The 17,198-nt window shown below is 45.9% G+C and overlaps 1 protein-coding gene and 1 pseudogene across 2 annotated transcripts in view; one reads left to right on the top strand and one right to left on the bottom strand.

Annotated features, from left to right (window-relative positions):
* SLC6A2 (solute carrier family 6 member 2) overlaps positions 1-5,662 on the top strand; it is a 50,932-nt gene extending 45,270 nt beyond the window's left edge. The window contains exons 14-15 of the mRNA XM_027516531.1: positions 1,922-2,074; positions 5,549-5,662. Of these exons, the coding sequence (XP_027372332.1) occupies positions 1,922-2,044 (123 nt within the window). The 3' untranslated portion in view covers positions 2,045-2,074; positions 5,549-5,662. The remainder of the gene's footprint in view (positions 1-1,921; positions 2,075-5,548) is intronic.
* LOC113876845 lies at positions 5,370-6,081 on the bottom strand (annotated as a pseudogene). Its single transcript, XR_003506588.1, has one exon. The product of XR_003506588.1 is annotated as a 60S ribosomal protein L13 pseudogene (transcript).
* Between the last annotated feature and the right edge of the window lie 11,117 nt (positions 6,082-17,198).

Below are 17,198 nucleotides of genomic sequence, written 5' to 3'. Positions count from 1 at the left end.
GGGCAGTCACTGTTTCCAGTACTTTACAAACTGCAACTCTTTGAATCTTCTCAATGAGCCAATGAAGTAGTATCACTATCCCCATTTGTAAGTGGGGAAAACGGAGACAAAAAGGGATGATACGACTTAGTAGCTGGGGGGACTAGAATTTGAAGTCAGGAAATCTGGCTCTAGTCTGACCTTTAACCACAGATGTGCCCTATCCCTTGGGCCCCAGCCATTCAGGCATAACATGATCCAGGTGGCAGAGGCATGGATCCTCCACTAGTTCCAACACCCTCTTCAATTAAAAATACATAATATAAAAATAAATTTATTTGTGTGTATCCACATTCATTATTTGTATACACACATATATTTTATATATGTTATATATATACATGCATTTAAATATACATACATTTATATATAAATATAATTTGCCTACAATATGCTAGGAAGCAAATGACTTGCTCTGGATAACAAAGTAAGAGAGTTCATCTTGAACAAATCTCTCCTGTAAGTCAAGGAAAATACCTTTGCTCACTTTCTCCAAACACACTGCATGTCTCAGTCATGCAGTCCTGCCACCCCAAACCTCAAAATTCTCCTTAGTCTTGCCCTCTTTCAGAGAATAGGACGGTAGTTTTCAAGATGTTAGTCTGCTACCCTCCTCATTTGCTGGCAAATTAAATCTCTCAGGGGACTTCCCTGGTGGTCCACTGGTTAGGGTGTTGCACCTTCACTCTGGACGGTGCAGGTTAGATCCCTGATCAGGGGACTAAGATTCTGCAAACTGCATAGGGCAGCCAAAAACTAAATATAAATAAACAAATACATTTATTTAGGACTCCAGAAAGGCACTGGCCAGCACCGGTGTGTTTTTGTAACAAGAGCTACCCCAAAAATGGCTACTGCCAGCTTCTATGTTTCCAGGGTGGGCTTCAATCGCTTCCCACCTCTCCAGGAGACTCTTCTAGAACAGCAGAGATGACTCAGGAGGCCCTGGAAGATCTCAGCATCCCAGGATGGAGAATCCAGATGCCAAATCACCAGGGAAGGCAACTTGCAATTGGCAAAACCCATTTGGACTGTGATGTGAATGAAAAACATATGCTTGTTGAATGAAGGAATAATCAATGAGCTAACAGACTGGAATGTTTCTAAGTGCCAAGAGCAGAAGAGCACAAGGTTTCTGCAAAGCTTTGGAAAAGATGGTGAACTACTTGACAGGAAATTTTTCTCACTCCAAACAACTGGATTAGATAACCTGGCACTCTAGTGAAGCTATCCGGAGAAGCCACTGTTCTTTTCCATTCTCTCCTGTTTCTGGCCCCCGTCTAAAGAGCACAAAGTGTTTCTAAAGCTATATATAGCCTTATAGGGTGGTATTATGATTAATTCTGAGTTCTGAAGACCCTGCCAGTGGAATGGTATCATCTAGGAGAGCGATGTATGTGCATTAAAAGGAGTGTGGTTATATTTAAAAAATTTTTTTTCTTTCCCTTATTCAAAGCTTTGTCCTCGTTCTCATTCAGGATTGGGAACAGGGACCAACTTTTCAGTTACATGCTGGGCAGACCATTTCTGGCCATCTCCAGGCTCCTGCTCCCCTTCTCTGGGCTGACAGGGCACTTTGGCAATGGAGGAAGACAGTCAAAGCAGAACCTGAGCACTGTGGCCACCAGGTGGCACCAGCACACACTCCCGGCTGCCCAGCAGAGGCTGCGGGACACCAGGAGGACTAAGGGTCTTTGTTCTCTGGACCCATCTCAGAGCCTCTTTGAACCCTCAACACCTGCCTGACCAGGATAGTGAAGAGCCATTCTTGTTTGGATGAAAAAACTCCGCTGGGTTTTGTATTGTTATAGCTTGGGTGGAGTTATTCACTTATTCATTCATTCTTTGATCAGAATTATACTCAGTCCCATTATTATTCCAGGAAGGAACCAGAGAATACAAGGAAGAAATAACCCTGTCCTCAGGAACTCTCAGTCCGATGAAGAAGACAGATGGTGTGCTAATAAGGAAACATGTGTTGAGCACTGACTGCATGCTTTTCTAAAGCCCTCTAATGGCTCCCATTGCCTTCAAGGTAAATCCAAACTCCCCCTCCTCAGCCTGCCCCACCTCTCCGCGCCAATCACCTGGACTCGCTGCGGGTGTGTCCCCAAGCACACCTGGCCCCCTGGACCTCATCCCTGTGCCTTTCTCTGAAACTTGCTAATTCCATTTGTCCCTTAAGATGTCATCTCTTATAAAAGCCTTTCTGAGCCTGTCCTTGTCACTGCATTTACCACGGTTTGTCTTTAAGAGAAAGACAAAGATCTTTCAGAGAACTAACACTTTTTGGTACAGGCGGTCACAACCACTTACTTTTATGTGTATCTCCAGTGCCTAGGCAAGTGTCTGGCATATGGTCAGTCCTCAGTGGATGGCTGGGTTTACAGATGAATGAAGCAAGGCCGTTTCTCAACCTGGCAGTGAGATCATGCACAGACTCCCACCTAGGGAGACAGAGAGGTCTCCCCATAACAGGTGGCCCTTGAGCTGAGTCATGAGGGAAATTCCAGGTCATGAGAGTCACTTCTTACAGCACAGAAGTAGGAGGCAGTAAGGGAATACAAGGACTTGCAGATTTGAAGTGTCTAAGTAGAAGGGCTGCAGAGAGAAATAAAATCCACAAGACAGGACCCTCCTATTCTGGATAAGGATATGGAATTTTTTTCAGAGGGTAGCAGGGAGCCAGTGAAAAGCTTTATATTTTTCACTGGAGTAATGTGACCAAAGGATCAAACTCAGGTCTCCTGCATTATTAGCAGATTCTTCACCATCTGAGCCACCAGGGAAGCCCTCTCACAATGTGATCATACTTGGTTGTATATAGTGTATCAGTGAGCAGTTGCTGCGTAACAAACCACCCCCAGGCTGAAAACAACAACCATATATTTGGCTCCTGAGCCTGTGGGCCACCTTAGAAGTTCTGCTGACCTGGACCAGCCTCAGAGGATCTTGACTGGGCTCACCCCTGTGTCTGCAGCTGTGGGTCTTAGTTGCTTCCAGGTGCTGTCTCATTCTCCAGCAGGCTCAGCTGGACTTGTTCACATGGCAGTCACAGGGGCGGGAGAGTAAGTGTTCACATGCAAGGCTTCTTGAGTCCTGAGTCAAGAGCTGGCAAACCATTACATCTGCTCTATTTTATTATCAAAGTAAGTTAAGAGTCCATACGCTTCCTGAGTGCAGTTACAAAATCACACCACAAAGGGCATGTACAGAGAGAAGCAAAAATGCTTGTAGCCATTCAGATGGATTGCTCTGGCTCTGCAGGGTGGAGAACAGCAGCAGGAAGCACTAAAAACTTGGCCCAAAAGTTTATTTGGGTTTTTCTGTAAAATGTGCTGGGAAAAAACCCAAAGGGGCCTTTCAGCCAACCTAAATAGGATCCTAAGAGGCAAAGGATAGATCCTTTTCAGACAAATGCGTTATGAGTCAACTTGCCTCAGCACTTCTGAGGTGCTAAGTACTGAACTGGTTCCATCTTGGAGCCTGGGGCGGTCACCTGGACCAGAAGGCATTTAATCTCAGTTTGAAGGAGGAATAAGATTAGGTAATCTCTGTGACCCTACCCCAGGCCCAAGCAACTGCTTCACGGTTAGGGCCCAAGAGGCTGCAAGAGACAAGGGAGCAATCTGAACGCTGTTCCTGGGTGTGTCGGCTCAGGCATAGTCACCATTCTTTGGGATCATTGCTGAGAGTCTTGCCCTGGGCTGGAGGTCAGCCACCACCCTTGAAGGAGGTGTGGTTATTATTGACACTGCCCACAAGAGGGCAGCAGAGAATTGTCAGTCAAATGGGTGCCTTTGGCCAGACTCAGGCATGAAGTTAAACATGAGAAGCCCAGATAAATATCTTTAAACCATGTTCTGTGTAGGAAGGGAGAATTACTTTGTGCCTATGGACTCATGTTCTAGAGGCAGTCAACCAAGCATCATATCCCAGCTGTGTCATGCATGTGAGACCTGTGTTCTTATACAACAGCCATTCTCAGAAGCCTCCAGGCCCCGTGATTGCTTTAGTACTCTATTGTAATCTTGAAATTCTTAACAATTTTAAAATTATTCCGTGTGCAGTCTGGTCCCTTTTAACTAATCTTCACAAAAGCCTCATTGTCCACGTCCATGCTCAGTCACTTCAGTCATGTCCAACTCTTTTCGACCCTTTGGACTGCAGCTCACTAGACTCCTCTGTCCTTGGGATTTCCCAGGCAAGAATACTGGAGTGGGTTGCCATTTCCTCTTCCAGAAGATCTTCCCCAACAGAGGGATGGAACCCAAGTCTCCTGTGTCTCCTGCATTGCAGACAGATTCTTTACCCACTGAGCCATCAGGGAAGCTCAAAGCCTCACTAAGTAGACATTAATATGTCCATTTCACAGATGAGTTGACTGTGGAGATGGAGGCAGCCAATATGGACTTTCTAAAGGTGGAAAGCAGCAGTAGGGGATAATCATCTCCTAATTTGGTTCTTACTCTGCTCTTACCCTCAGTTCCAGGCCTCTCACAGTGTCACAACATCAGGAAGAGGTTTAAACCCAGTGGAGGCTGGGCTGTCAGACCACTGATGGCCAGAGCACTGGCTCTGGACTCAGGAGACAGAGAATTCAGAGCATGATTTTCCAGCTGACCTTGGGCACGTACATTTCCCTCTCTGAGCCTCAGTTTTTCCATCTATAAAATGGTACAGATGCATTCCGAGGTCCCTTGCTGCACCCTTGTATTAACCATGTCCTCTATGTCCTGTATTCTGATGTTTTGACAGCTGGAGCCTTGCTGATTCTGGGGGAACTGCCCCTCCCAGAGTTAGCCAATCCCTGGAGATAAGAATGAACTTTCCCTTCCAGCATCCCAGAGCCTGTTCCCCAACTTCTTTATTAGGCCCTCCACATGGACCACTGTCATCCTGTCCTAATCACTCTAGATCAAGGACCTGACAACTGTTGGTAGTCCCTAAGCCCCAGAGCGTGGGGGATGGGGGGGTGGGGGGAGGTGGGGGGGGGTGGGGGGGCTGGTGGGGGTGGGGGGGTGGGGGGGGCGGGGAGTTGGCTAGCTCCTTCACCCCCCCTCCCACCAACCAAGATAAAGATAAAGTTCTTTTTTTTTTAGATGTGAAAATAGTATTTTAATAGTAACAGGAACACACAGCACCTCCTGGGCTGGAGGGTCCAGACGAGAATACTCACTAAGCACAAGCCTCCACATACCAAAGCTGCTTCCCTCACAGCTCTGTTGCAACAAAGGTCAGACACACCCCAGGTCCCTCTCAAGGAGGCCCCCCCCCCCACCTCCAGGCCCTGGCTCCTTACACAACGAAGGTCACATGGACACTTCAGGTTTATCACAAGTTGCCAACAGCACTTTATTTTTTCTTTTCAACATCCTGTTCTGCGGCTTCCTTGGCCCTTTTTGCCCGGATGCCAAAGAGCTGGGCGTTGGCGCGGGCCATGTGGAGACTGGCAAATGCCTTAAAGTCCTTCTCCTCTGTGATGACTCTGGCTTTCTCCTTCTTACAGACGTTCCGTATGGGCATAATAGGTCCTGTCAGCTGAGTCGCCAGTTTGAGCTCTTCAGCAGAGCTGTCTCCCTTCTTGGGGGCCGAGGACTTCCTGGGGAACAGGATAAGCTTGGAGCGGTACTCCTTGAGCCGCTGCACATTGGCCTGCAGGGACTCCATGCACTTGTTCTGCTGCCTCAGGTCCACTGAGATCCCAATGGTCCGGGCCACCTTCTTGTGGATGCCAGCCACCCTAAGCTCCTCCAGGCTGAAGCCCCTGCCGGCACGAACCTTCGTGTGGTACCTGACCGTCAGGCATCTCACCACCGGCTGGAGAGGACCGGACGCGGGGCGTGGGACAATGCGGCACGCCTTGGCCTGCCGGGCCTTGTGTCTACGGATCTTGCGAGCCGGCTGGTTGAACCACGTGGCCACACGCCGCTGCCAGTCCTTGTGAAAGTGGGGCTTCAGGATCATGCCATTCAAGCTGGGCGCCATGGCTGCGGCCGAAAGGCCTCCTCCGAGGGCTCACGGCCGGGAAAGCCCAGATAAAGTTCTTACCCCCAATTCCTCCCTCCTTCCTCTGCCCCCTGACACACCCAGTGCATTACCTTGTCACCCATCAGGTGGCGTCACACCCCCTCCTCTGGGGAACGGGGAGTAACAAACTTACCTCTTAAATGGCAGTTGACTCCTGATCCATGGGCTTTACCACACTTCAGAGTGTCTATTAATACACCGCATGTTAAAACAACTTCTTTATTTATGAATCCCCCCCTTTTTTTCACTTTCCCCATTCCATGCACTTTTTAAAACAACCCATTTCAATCTCACAACAGTCCGATGACAACCCCGTTGTCACTCCCATTTTAGATGTGCAAAACCGAGGCACAGCAAAGGGACATCCCCTGAGTAAGAACACACACCTACTAAGTGCTGAGCCAGATGGGAACCCACACATCCAGGCTCCAGAGTCGATAATAATATTCTGGTGAGCCACTCTCCATGATTTGGCCTCATCCATACTAACAATCGGGGCTTCCCTGGTGGCTTAGATGGTAAAGAATCCACCTGCAATGCAGGAGATGAAGGTGTGATCCCCAGGTTGCGAAGATCCCCTGGAGAAGGAAGTGGAAACCCACTCTAGTATCCTTGCCTGGAGAATCCATGGACAGAGGAGCCCGGCGGACTACCGTCCATGGTGTCGCAAAGAGTCAGACACAACTGAGCGCCTGGCACACACACACACACACACACACACACACACACGCACACATGCACACACACACTATACTAATAATCAAGAGGGAAGTAGGAGATGCTCTCCCACATTCTCAACAGCCAGGCAGGAGTTTAGCTGATTTTTCTCTGCACGAGTCATAGCCCGTGCAGTTGTGACTTGGGGTGTTTACCCTCCCCTGTGTCTTTTGAGGCCACCAGATTGGCTGGATGTAAAACTCCAAGTCCAGAGGGCGCACCGCTGCTAGGGAACATTTACCCTATATGCATCTCTGGCACCTTGTCCAGGCTAAATATTTCCAAACGTCGCCCTGCTCTCTGCACTTCAGGAGTACTCATTCCAAGCCGTGGAAGTGGAGAGCGAGGTCAGGATCAGAGCAAACAGCCACAGCACAGAAAGAGCGCAGCCCGTGTCGCTGCGGGTCTCTAGGAGTTTGGAGGGGCAACGCGGTCCCGTTCCCAGCTCTGCCCCCCTCCAGGTCCCGCCCTCTCCATCTCTGGCCCCAGCTCCTGCCCTCGCCACCTGCCTTCACCCCACCCCCACCCCTGGCCACGTCTAAGATACTCTCCCCACGGAGTTTGCCCTCTTATATCAATATATTAACAGCCAGGACAAAAACTCTCCAATTACAGGTAACCAAAGACTATTCAAACAACTTGTTTCGTAAGAGTTTCTCCCTTCCTGGACTCTGACTTTCATGCTCTGTGAGATTCCCAAGGCAGGCACAAGCAGACGGAAGCCTTTGGACAAGGGGAGGCTTTGGTCTGGGGTCCTCAGAACAACTGGAAAACTCTCAGAGTGACTCCCAGCCCCACAGATGCCAAGTTGGGGAATTAAGGGCAAATCTTTTCATTTCCCTGGGCTTCTATTTCCATGCTCTTATTTAAAGTTCCATACTCTTATTTTGGAAGCATCCTAAATTTCTTTCGGTCTCCCTTCTGATGCCTAAATTAACTTTACAGTGTTCCTGCCAAGTCTCAGCCTCCTGTTACACAACTCCAGGGTCAGGGAACTCATTACCTCTCCAGGCAAGGATCTTTGGAGAGAATGTCCTTACAGTAAAGGGACTCCATCTCTCCATCATCTTTGGCTCTAATTATTCACCCATCCACCCATTCCTCCATCCTTCCTTCCTTTTGTTCATTATTTCATTTATTCTCACTATGCTAAGTGTTATGGATTCAAAGATAAATCTCAGACATGTTCCTGTAAACTGGACTGGATCCTGAATTCTAGTTTCCTCAAATATCTGGCCATGACTCTCCAAACTAAAGTTTCAAGTTTTTTCCCCACCCTTCTAATTTGGAGTCACTAAGTACAAAGACTGCTGTTTGATCTCTTTGGAAGGGAACCTTTTATATAGCAACTTCTCAATACCCAGATGACAGCCAAATATCAGGGACTTAAACCTTGAGTCCTCATTTATCAACTTCAAAGGACTCCTCTAGACTCTAGGAACTGCACACTAGCCAGAGACTTCAAAATTGAATGGACTAGGAAAAGTAGCTGATATTGAAGTAGACTGCTTCCTACCAAGACGTTGGACCCGGAAAGTTTCTTTCACTTCTCCTTCCCTAATTAACCATCTTTTCCTAATTCCTACACCATGAAGGTTTTTTTTTTTTTTTTTTTTTAAATTTGTTTTAATTTTTTTTAACTTGTAAAAGATTTATTTATTTGTGACTGTGCCGGGTCTTTGTTGTTGCACACAGGCTTTCTCTCGTTGAGGTAAGTGGGGACTACTCTGGTTGTGGTGCACAGGCTTAGTTGCCCCTCGGCATATGGGATCTTTCCAGACCAGGGATCGAACCTGTATCCCTTGCATTGGCAGACGGATTCTTAATGACTGTACCACCAGGGAAGCCTTTTGATCTTTTGTCCACCTTTTGTCATGTTCTGGCCTGGAAAGAGAATGCTGTTGTTTAGATATCTGACATTGCAAATAACAGTAATCCAACTGGCTCAGTCGGTTGAGTCAGCCTGCAATGCAGGACACATGGCTTCAATGCCCAGGATGGGAAGATCCCCTGGAGAAGGAAATGGTAATCCACTCCAGGATTCTTGCTTGGGAAATCTCATGGACAGAGAAGCCTGGCAGGCTACAGTCCTTGATGTCACAAGAGTCAAACAGCTGAGCAACTAAACCTACCTAACTTCCAGATGACTGTTGGATTTGTTACAATGGTGGTGATTCTGTAGTTTTTCCTGTCACAAACTTATCCTGATTTCCAATGCCTCAGTTTCCCTGGAACAAACTCAGCCCCCCTCTGTATTGTATCAGACAACCTGACCCGGGTTGGGGGGTGGTCCATTTCCCTGTCTGACTTCCTGCCTCTGATCCCAAACTCTGTACAAAAAGACAGACTGAATAAATATGCCTGTGTGGTCTCCAGACCCTCACGTTTTCTTAACCTCCATGGCTGATGCCTTTCAAGCCCTGAGACACAGACTCAAATGGAATTTATCAGGAAGCATTCATGATTCAATATTAGCTTCAGTGTCAGACTTTATTTTGGGGGGCTCCAAAATCACTGCAGATGATGACTGCAGCCATGAAATTAAAAGACGCTTACTCCTTGGAAGAAAAGTTATGACCAACCTAGATAGCATATTCAAAAGCAGAGACTTTACTTTGCCAGCAAAGGTCCGTCTAGTCAAGGCTATGGTTTTTCCAGTGGTCATGTATGGATGTGAGAGTTGGACTGTGAAGAAAGCTGAGCGCCGAAGAATTGATGCTTTTGAACTGTGGTGTTGGAGAAGACTCTTGCAAGTCCCTTGGACTGCAAGGAGATCCAACCAGTCCATCCTAAAGGAGATCAGCCCTGGGTGTTCATTGGAAGCACTGATGCTGAAGCTGAAACTCCAATACTTTGGCCACCTCATGCAAAGAGTTGACTCTTGGAAAGGACTCTGATGCTCGGAGGGATTGGGGGCAGGAGGAGAAGGGGATGACAGAGGAAGAGACGGCTGGATGGTATCACTGACTTGATGGACATGAGTTTGAGTGAACTCCGGGAGTTGGTGAAGGACAGGGAGGCCTGGTGTGCTGCAGTTCATGGGGTCGAAAAGAGTCGGACATAACTGAGCGACTGAACTGAACTGAACTGAAGGCAGATTACTACTCTTCCAGGTAGTAAGTGCAAATGAGGCTATGATCAGGAACCTCTCCTCAACTGTTAAAAATATTGCAGGATCTGGGGACTTCCCTGGTCGTCAAGTGACTAAAACTGCTCCCAATGCACAGGGCCTGGGCTCAATCCCTGGTTAGGGAACTAGATCCCATATGCCACAGTGAAGAATAAATATTAAAAAAAAAAAACAAAGAGGGGATTGCAAGATCTTCTGCTAACACTATGGCTGAAAGTCTGAAAGTGTTAGTCACTCAGTTGTGTCTGACTCTTTTTGAGCCCACCAGACTCCTCTGTCCATGGGATTCTCCAGGCAAGAATGCTGGAGTGCGTTGCCATGCCCTCTCTCAGGGGATCTTCCTAACCCAGGGATCAAACTTGCATCTCTTATGTCCCCAGCATTGGCAGGTGGGTTCTTTACCACTGGCACCACCTGGGAAACCCCTACCCAACAAAAATCCTCAGGCTCTCTGAACAGGTTGTTCTTGATAATAAAGCATCCACTGATTATCTTTTAGTTGAACAAATAGATGTCTGTGCTGTGGTCCAGAACACTTGAGACACCTGGATTAAGTCTTCTGGGGAAGTTGAACATTACCCGAGCATGAAGTCTCTGAGCAAGCCACGTGGCTTAAGAAAGTGATTCTTTCAATGGAGTCTTTTCTTGACTTACTTGATTTTGACTGATTAAGGTTTTGAAGATCACAGCTTTAGGGTATGTTCTAGGGATTGGGAATTATCTGGCTTATAGTAATCAGAGTAATCTCCCTGGTGTGTTGTATCCTCTCAAAATCTTGAACCGCATATTCACAGCTACTAACCCCCAAGCAAATGATCTCCCTAAGGCTGGAATATCAGAAAAGGAGCAAAGAGGGTGGGAAGAATTGGGAGATTGGGATTGACATACATATGCTACCATGTATAACATAGATAACTAATGAGAATGTACGGTATGGTACAGGGAACCCCACTTAATGCCCTGTGGTGACCTGAATGGGGAGGAAGTCCAAAAGGGAGGGGATATATGTACACATATGGCTGATTCATTTTGTTGTACAGTAGAAACCAACACAACATTGTAAAGCAACTATACGCCAATAAAAAAATAATTTTTTAAAAAAGAAAAGGAACAAAGAGAATAACCAAAAAAAAAAAAAAAAGTGTGAATCAAAAACCCTGACCCCTGAATACCACAGAGATTCCACAAAGAACATCACGATTTGTGGTCACCATGGCACATCATGGCCTGTGAACATCACACCGAAGAGCAGCAAAAACTTCAGAGGGGCAGCTACAAGCAGCCTGAAATGTGTATCACATCTCTTGGTTAAGCCGAGTCTCTGACCCAAAGCGGAAAATTGTCCACAGAGACACCGATCCCCAAATGGAGTCACTTGCATTAAGTGCATGTCACTGAACAGATTTAATATCTAATTTGATTACAGCTTCAACTTCTCCCAGGCAGAGAATATTAGACGAGTCAGTCCAGAATTGCCTGGTCGTGTGCCCTCCCTTAATGGAAGGGAACCACACCAAGAGAAATCCACTCTTATTTAGTCACTCTCTTGTCCCATCTCCTTCTGCCTGTGAGAGTCTTTCATTTTGTATAGCTCTCTGAGCATCTTTCTTCCTGCTAGATGGGATGCTGCCCAATTCGCAAATCACTGAAGAGAGCCAATAGGATCTTTCAATTTTACTCAGTTGAACTTTTATTTTTTTAACACCTTTAATTCATGGCAACTTATAATCTTCCATTTATGGCAATGGGTAACATTTTCTTCTTGAACAATTGCATTAAAACAAAAAGAATGAATTCATTTAAGAAAGATGCTTGGGCTTCCCTGGTGGCCCAGTAGTAAAGAATCTGCCTGCCAATGCAGAGGATGCGGGTTTGATCTGGGAAGATCCCACGTGCTGTGGGGCAACTAAGCCCATGCACCACAACTACTGAGCCTGTGCTCTAGAGCCCTTGAGTCGCAACTACTGAGTCCATATGCTACAACTACTGAAGCCTTATGTTTTTCTCTTTACCAACGATTCTGGAAAACTTAATGTACATATGACTTTCACTGGTGGATCCAATGTAGTGACTTGTGAACAATGCATACCCTCAATATAATGTTTGCTCCTTTGTAGTGTTACAACGTCCACCTTATCTTATGATGTAACCACTTATTGATATAACTATAGTCTTGCTGTATTACAACTTCAGGATTTAATGCAATCGTGACAGTTTGTGGGCTTACTTATTTTAGGAATATCAGCTTTAATAGCAGCAATTACTTCTGTTACTGCGGCAGCAATATCATTGACTCAACAAGTGCATACTGCCCAATATGTTGATACCATGTCTAAAAATGTTTCTTTAACTCTAGCAACACAGGAAGCTATAGATAGAAAGTTGGAGATGAGGGTAGATGCCTTGGAAGAGGCAATAATCCATATTGGGACTGAGTTACAGGCTTTAAAAGTGAAAATGGCTCTGTCGTGCTACGCTGATTACCGGTGGATATGCGTGACATCTTTAAAGGTAAATGAGACAGATTATGAATGGGAAAAAATAAAAAATCATATCTCAGGTGTTTGGAACAGCTCTGACATTGGCCTGGACTTAGGGAAACTTCATATTCAAATACAGACCCTGGAACACTCTCGACTGGATTTTACCGCCGCTGGAGCAGCTAATGACTTTTTTCTCACTTTCTCTAACTTCATTTCAGGAAAAAACATTCTGTCTAATCTGTTGGTGCTTTAATTTTGCTTCTCATAATCATTCTTCCTTGTATTGTCAGGATTCTTTGGCAGAACATTCAGAAACTCGCAACTGAGCTGCATCTGGCTGTTTTAAGAAATAAAAAGGGGGAGATGCTGGGAGCAGGAGCTCTGCCCATGGCAAAGGTCATGAGGAAGGAGGCTCGGCATACACAAAGGCGGGATCGAGCCTCAGGAGTCCCCCTGGAAATCCTCGAGCATCTCCCCCCAAAACCAGAGTCTGCCTACTTTCTGCTTTGTGCTCTCACCTACACCTCTGACTTTATGGGGGGCTGTGCCCCACTACCTCTCTCTGAAAAAAAGAGTTAACTTACAGCTCCAGTTAATAAAGTTCCTGGGTGTGATAGTGTTTCAACCTACAAACTCCTTTGGAAGTCCTCTAGATTGCTTGAATAGGTTTTTCCGGCCACATGTGATTGCTCAGAGCCTCCCAACTGTGAGAGGCATGAGATGTTCTAAACTGTCTAAATACAGATTCCTTTGAGCAGTTAAAAGATTGATTAGAAATTGTATTGGTGAAGGGTTTTTCACTTGTTGGGCCAATGTTTGCTGCTAAGTCTCCATATCCCTTACCTGCTGTGTCCCTGGCAGTGTATTGATTAATATAATTGGTGTAAGTAGTAGCTTTAATGTTTGTAATCTTGGACCCTTGAGTTAATTCTTTTTCTTGTTATAGCCCACCACACCTTTGTCCTATAGGAATGCAACTTTAATGCTTTTGGAGGGTGGCGCCTGACTAATCACCTTTAGAGAAAAATAAATTTTCTGAAGAAAGGGTCTTAAAATGTTAGCAGGCCTCCGGGCCAGAAGATGATGCAAATCACCTAAACTTTTGCATATGATAAGTTTGCAGAAAGAAAGCCTGGCTTACTGCATGACTCTACCCCTTCCCCCATTATCCTCTATGCATAACTTAAGGTATAAAAACTACTTTGGAAAATAAAGTGCGGGCCTTGTTCACCGAAACTTGGTCTCCCTATGTCGTTCTTTCTCTCACCTTCTGGCTGAATTATTCAGCCTCTTTTCTCCACTGAATTTCCTCACTGAGCTATCCTTATTTAACCACTCTTTATATCCTTAATTAACATTTAATTAAGCAATTGTTTCCTGATTGCCGATGCCATCTCCCCTTCGAATTCCCTGGATCCACCGGGGCTGGACCCCGGCAATAGTATAGAGATGGTGTGCTTCCATGGCTGAAAGTGTGACATTAGCATGAGAATAACAGGTTCCAGAAACATGGTGTATGTCTAGGCTGTATTGAAAATTTTCATAGAATTCTAGGTTCATAGAGTGTTAATTCAAGGTGGATGAAGACCTCACCTCACCCATAGCCACCCCCCACCTCTCACCACTCCTTTTTCATGAAGGACCTCCAAGAGCACCCTGTGGGTTTCCCGGACTGTGGTCCCATAGTGCAGCACAGTTCACCTTGAAGGCTATGCCTGATTAATCCCATGACTAATTAATTCAGCCCAGTGAATGGCCCAGGAGAACATGAGCTCAGACTTGTCCAGTGCTTGCTCTAGTAAGTGCTCTCCATGTATCTGTTGAGAGAATTGATGGAGATGGCGAGGGGGGTGGGTGGCTGATTTGGAGTTTGGAGGGGTCTTCTCTCCTAAGACCTGCCCAACCACTTAAGCATTAAGGCCAGTCTAGGATTTTATTCTTCAGACTATCTAGTTCTATATGGGAAACTTGAGTTTCCAAAGTTAAAAAACATATCTCTATCAGTTGCAACTGAATCAGTTTACAGCTGTTATGATCCCAGGAGAGGGCACAGGTTAAGCAAATTGAAGTTTGGCTTGATGCCTTATCTATTTCTGCAGAGTCATCCTGATCCAGGAGTGGGCCAGCTTTAGGCTGCAGCCAGATACATCAAGGTCTGGGCATTGCTGTCCATGTTTGCAGAATTGTGGTTGTCACAAGAAGGCATGTGTTAGAACAGGGGGACTGGGAGAATAATTCATCCTTACCTTTTATATTTGGCTAATGCAGCATCCATCTGGCTAATGCAGCTAGATGAAGCACAAGCTGGATTCAAGATTGCTGGGAAAAATATCAATAACCTCAGATATGCAGATAACACCACACTTATGGCAGAAAGTGAAGAAGAACTAAAGAACCTCTTGAGGAAAGTGAAAGAGGAGAGTGAAAAAGTGGCTTAAAACTCAACATTCAGAAAACTAAGATCATGGCATGCAGTCCCATCACTTCATGGAAAATAGATGGGGAAACAGTGGAAACAGTAACAGACTTTATTTTGGGGGCTTCAAAATCATTGCAGATGTTGACTGCAGCCATGAAATTAAAATACACTTGCTCCTTGAAAGAAAAGTTGTGACCAACCTAGACAGCATATTAAAAAATAAAGGTATTACTTTGCCAACGATGGTCCATCTAGTCAAAGCTATGGTTTTTCCAGTAGTCATGTATGGATGTGAGAGTTGGACTCTAAAGAAAACTGAGCACTGAAGAATTGATGCTTTTGAACTGTGGTGTTGGAGAAGACTCTTGAGAGTCCCTTGGACTGCAAGGAGATCCAACCAGTCCATCCTTAAAGGAAATCAGTCCTGAATATTCACTGGAAGGACTGAAGCTGAAACTCCAATACTTTGGTCACCTGATGCAAAGAACTGACTTATTGGAAAAGACCATGAGGCTGGGAAAGAATGAAGGCAGGAGGAGAAGGGGATGACAGAGGATGAGATGGTCGGATGACATCATTGACTCAATGGACATGAGTTTGAGTAAGCTCCAGGAGTTGGTGATGGACAGGGAAGCCTGGCATGATGCAGTCCATGGTGTCTCAGAGTCAGACACGACTGAGTGACTGAACTGAACTAAAATGAACGCAGCACCCTGGGGTCTTCATAATCTGAGAGCCAGGATTGCATCACAAGTTGCAAAGGCCAGCTGAGCAGGGAAAAGGGCAGAATGGTTAGGACTTAACCACTGTGTGTGGGGGGACAGGCACACTTGTATGTATAAGTACTAAGGCACACGCATGTGTATAAGAGCTAAGTGATTAGAAACAGGCTTGTTGTCTACTTTGGAAGACAGCCTTGATCGTTCAGTGTGGACAGAGATAGGAGTGTTCTTTATTAGGGTACTCTTCAGGGCCTATGTTTCTTTCCTGCTGAAAGGGAGGAGCCCCAGCCCAGGTTGGTCTTGTAGAAGCAGTCACGTCTTGGGGCTGACTTCACTGTGGTCCTGAACTCTAACCCCTCACCGGTCTGCCAATTGCCAGAATGAGTGCAGATGAGCATCATGTTTAGAACTTGAGTCTCCAGAAGGTCCATTTCAGTCACAATCCATGATCTTGGCCAAGAACCCGTCAACTTTTCGAAGATTGTCATGGGGTTTGTAGTTGCCCAGTTCTTCCCTGTGTCAGCATTGCTCTGGCCTGGACCAGGTCAGTTTTGACAAATGATTGTTGGACAAGCACGGAGAAGGCAGCGCTGCCTCTTCAGTCTGCTGCCCTGGAGACAATCCCTTTATTTCTGCTCCATCTCATTCGCAAGGAGGAGCCTCAGACCTCAGGACTCCAGTTGCCACAGTGTTTAGAGTCGGGGCCGTAACATCGTGCTGTTTTAGTTCAGTTCTCAGCTCTTCCTCTTACTGTGTGCCTGTGGGCCATTTCCTTGTCCTCACTGAGCACTGGGAAATCATGATATCAATTCACAGGTTAATTTTGAGAACAGAGTGAGATCCTGCATGCACACCCTCCACACAGCGATTCCCACACTGCGCTCAGTGATCACAGAGAGCTCAGGGAATAGTTGTCATGTGAATGTCCGAATAAATGCAAATGGAACCTGCAAATAAGTAAAAACACATTCAGCCAGGACATGGCTGTTGCATACAGAAATTCAATACCTAACTTTCCAAATGTTTTTCCTATAAAAGAAAGAGATGTACTTTTTATTATGTGAATGAAAGTCGCTCAGTTGTGTCCGACTCTTACAACCCCCATAGACTGTAGCCCACGAAGCTCCTCTGTCCAGGCGAGATCCCAGGCAAGAATATTGGAGTGGGGAGCCATTTTCTTCTCCAGGGGATCTTCCTGACCCAGGGATTGAACCCGGATCTTCTGTGTGGCAAGCACATTCTTTACTATCTGAGCCACCGAGGAAGCCCAGTTTTCCTTGTTATAATGGGATACTATGCATGACTAAATTTTGAAAATATTTCTTTATTGAAAGATAATCCACACACCATAAAATTCATCTTTTAAAAATATATTTATTTATTTTGGCTGCACCATGTGACATGTGAGATCTAATTTCCCCTACCAGGAATTGAACCCACAGCCACTGCACTGGGAATGTGGAGTCTAAACCACTGGACCACCAGGGAAGTTCAAAATTCACCTTTTAATGCTTACAGCTCAGTGGTTTTTCAGTATATTCACAGAGTTCTGCAACCATCACCACTATGTAATCCCAGAACATTTTCATCACCTCAAAGAGAAGCCTCTACCCAGTAGCACTCACACCTCATTCCTCCCCACAGCCCAGGCCTGCAGC

This window comes from Bos indicus x Bos taurus, chromosome 18, assembly GCF_003369695.1.
Source record: "Bos indicus x Bos taurus breed Angus x Brahman F1 hybrid chromosome 18, Bos_hybrid_MaternalHap_v2.0, whole genome shotgun sequence".
In the NCBI taxonomy this organism is placed as follows: Eukaryota; Metazoa; Chordata; class Mammalia; order Artiodactyla; family Bovidae; genus Bos; species Bos indicus x Bos taurus.
This window is presented reverse-complemented; position numbering and strand designations above follow the sequence as displayed.